Genomic DNA, 3539 nt, shown 5'->3' on the forward strand with positions numbered 1-3539 from the left:
AAAGTCCAGGACCATGGGGCAGGGGGGAAAGGTGGGAGGCAGGGTGGAGAGGTCAGGGGAGAGATGACTTCTAGCACGTAACGCAGCTGCAGTATGCATGAAATAACAGAAAGTACTTCTTCATAACAGCGGGCCTTGACCTTTGACCCTGGAAGTTGCTTCTGGTTGCAGTTGGAAGTGTTTTCCTCAAAGTGTGTCTGTGGTGTGTCTGAATGTGTTGGTTTGAAGAGCGTTGTCGCCCTCATGTGGATAACACTGAGAACAGCATGCTTGAATTTCAGTTTGGTCTACTACTACTCCCCTCCTCACTGTCTGTGGTCATCATTTCTTTCTACTCAAACTCTCTCTCTGCAGGACTTGCATCATGTCTTCATTCATAACATCATGTATACCCTGCAGATAATAATACTGCTCACTTATTCCCCCCCCCCATAAATAAGGCATGTCTTTGAGGAACAACGAGACGGATAATTAGCACATATATTATTGATGTTTTGTCCGTGTTTTCATGCTCTTTCTTCTGTCTTTCAGCGAGGAAGCCAACCACAGTGAAGCGGCCAGCCCACCCCCAAAGGTAGAAACACATCTAGACGACGACCTTAGAGTCTTTTTCATTCATATATATAAGAATAAAAAGGAAGCATCTAGAGCAGCGGTTCACATTCTTCAACTGGTCGCCATTCTATAAGAACCCCCTCACTCATCTGTGATCATTCGCCTGAATGTTTTCGTGTATAAAACCCTTTGTGATTGTGTTTAACTCAACTGCTGCTGAATGAAACCACTTGTATAACTCACATTCAATACAAATGCATGACATTAACACTTTGTCAGGTGAAATGATGTTAACACTCACTACTTATTTAGGAAGCCAATGATGAGGAAGACCCCTCCCCTCTGAACAGTCACTTCAATCCGTCATATTTGAAAAGAAACATTGTTTTTTTTCTGTGTTCATTTAAGACAAAAGTTATTTATTTACTTGTCGATTACTTTGGCGCTATTTTTAGATCGTCACTGTGTGTGTACTAATCTGTCACCCTGGCTGCGTTTGCATGCGTTTTGCTCGTGTGTGTGTTGTGTGTGTGTGGCGTCGTTTGACCCCTGCTGGTGGTGCAGAGGCAGGCCCCCCCCCCCTCTCGGCCGCCCCCCCGCATGACGCCGTCCCCCGACCACAGACAGAAACACGTCGAGACGACGGAGGAAGAAGCGCCGCCAGCGAACGCACCGTCAGAGCAGGTCAGACGTCTACATCCTGCAGGAGAAAAGACTTCAGTTCACGATACGATAATACTTTAATGATCAAGTCTGACATTTGACTTGCATCACAGCAGCTCCATGTGTAACATCAGAGAGGGCACATCCTGTACTCAAGTAGAAGTACATACAGTATACTCGTGTTTAAACATGCTCTGGTGAAAGTAGAAGTACTGACTAAACTTCTTTACTCAAGTCAAAGTAAAGAACTTTGAAATGTACTTCAGTAAAAAGTACCCATAACTAGCAGCTGTTTTAAAGAGTACCTGACCTCCCTTTATATTAATAGAACAATAATGTCATTGTTAGCTAATGAATGTTTCCATGGTGAACAACGGCAACATGACAACGTTTTCATTGGTCCCTCTTCTTTAGAGAAGACCAGGAAATGATGGATACACGGATCGTGTTCAAATCAATAGGCACGCAATGACTCTAAATAATAATGATCACGCCACCAAACACACATTCAGACTAAAGGAACCAGCCTGTTTGGAAAATGAGAGAAGTAGAAAGTACAGGTATTTGGGTTCAACATGTAAGAAGTAGAAAGTACAGGTATTTGAGTTCAACATGTAAGAAGTAGAAAGCACAGGTATTTGTGTTCAACATGTAAGAAGTAGAAAGTACAGGTATTTACCTGTAAAGTACTGATACCAGAAGAATGTACTTAAGTACAGTAACTAAGTATTTTTACTCCACTACTTCCCACCTCTTACAGCAGACTGATTACCCCGATAGTAACCCCCCCCTAACCTGTGTGTGTGTGTGTGGAGCAGTGTGAGAACCTGCTGGATTGGGATGTGGAGGTGTTACAGCCCGACACATTAACAGCACCCAAGGTGGGTGAAAGTCAGCCGAGCCTAACACTGGGTTTACATTCAGTTTTAGATTTAGTTTTGATTATATTAATCTAAAACCATGTTTAAATACTAGAATCGGTAACAACGACACTACAGTCTTTTACCTCTCACACATGGTGCACAGACCCAACTTTAAACTGCATGTAAACGCAGTGTGTGTGTGTGTGTGTGTGTGTGTGTGTGTGTGTGTGTGTGTGTGTGTGTGTGTGTGTGTGTGTGTGTGTTTGTGTTTGTGTTTCAGCGATGCACGATGCGTCCCGGCGGCTGCAGGATTGCCTCGCTGAGATGTACGAACCCGACTGGTTTGGAAAGGAAGAGATGGACGCGCTGACAGAGGTGAGAAAACACGTCCCAATAAATGTGGAAATATAAAGACGGGTTTACAAAATATAAAATAATAATATTTATGTTTGTTCTTGTATTTAATCATTCAGGTATTGTGTTTGTATTCCTCTTGATATTTCCTGATTCTTTCATATGTAATTGTATTTATTCTTCAAGAAGAATCAAAGTGCATGGTTTCCTTCAGGCTGTCCTTTCCTTCTCCTCCTGCTAACTCCTTCTCTCTCTCCTAACTCCTTCTCTCTCTCCTAACTGCATGCGTGTGTCCTTGCACCCTGAAGGAGATGATAGAGAAGGAGATGGACAATAACTTGGAGGTAAAACGTAGAAAGTTTCCCGCAGAGAGCTTTATTCTGAAAGGCTATCCTCTCTGTGGGAAACTCTGGATTAGCTCAGCAGTAGAGGAAGTAGAGAATACTTTAAACTACCAAGAGATCCTTATTTTAGGATTGAAATTGAAATTGTATTTGTGTTCCAGGACACAGACACTCTGTGGTTGGATTACCACCAGAACATCACGGACAAATCTCTGAACACCCTGGACTCGTACCTGACTCAGTTCCCTGACATCAAGGTGTGTTAGTGTTCCTGCATCCTTTCTGCATTTTGTTATTCCTTTCACAATAAAACGCGACGCTGTTGTCTGCAGGCTCGCATAGCGAAGCGCGACAGGAAGATGGTGGACTTCGACAGCGCCAGGCATCACTTCAGCTCCTTACAGAAAGGGAAGAAGAAGGACGAGGCCAAGATCGCCAAGGTGTGTGTGTGTGTGTGTGTGTGTGTGTGTGTGTGTGTGTGTGTGTGTGTGTGTGTGTGTGTGTGTGTGTGTGTGTACTGATGAAGTAAGGTCTCTGTTGGCAATGTGTGTGTGTTTGTTCTGCTGCTTGAAGTAAAAAAAGGAAGTATGACTTTATCATTTCATTGGACAATTCATACCGCCTTAAGTGTCTGCATCTATTTAAAGGAATATTAATAAAGATGTTGATTGAAGTAAATTGTGGCATCAACATCTTAAATATCCGTTTTCAAACAGTCTGAAGTCTAATCTGAATCTTATTCGTCCAGTTAAACGGATGC

General features: G+C 42.9%; 1 protein-coding gene across 1 annotated transcript in view; it reads left to right on the plus strand.

Moving 5' to 3' along the window:
- Window positions 1-3219, plus strand: part of LOC104957914 (myc box-dependent-interacting protein 1-like) — a gene marked incomplete at its 3' end in the record, with an annotated part of 3851 nt that extends 632 nt beyond the window's left edge. Inside the window, exons 2-5 of the mRNA XM_010785589.1 lie at window positions 110-112; window positions 2362-2456; window positions 2941-3036; window positions 3112-3219. Coding sequence (XP_010783891.1) covers window positions 2364-2456; window positions 2941-3036; window positions 3112-3219 — 297 coding nt within the window. The remainder of the gene's footprint in view (window positions 1-109; window positions 113-2361; window positions 2457-2940; window positions 3037-3111) is intronic.
- Window positions 3220-3539: the final 320 nt, after the last annotated feature.

Source organism: Notothenia coriiceps, unplaced genomic scaffold (assembly GCF_000735185.1).
Source record: "Notothenia coriiceps isolate Sejong01 unplaced genomic scaffold, NC01 NC01_scaffold00028007, whole genome shotgun sequence".
Taxonomy (NCBI): Eukaryota; Metazoa; Chordata; class Actinopteri; order Perciformes; family Nototheniidae; genus Notothenia; species Notothenia coriiceps.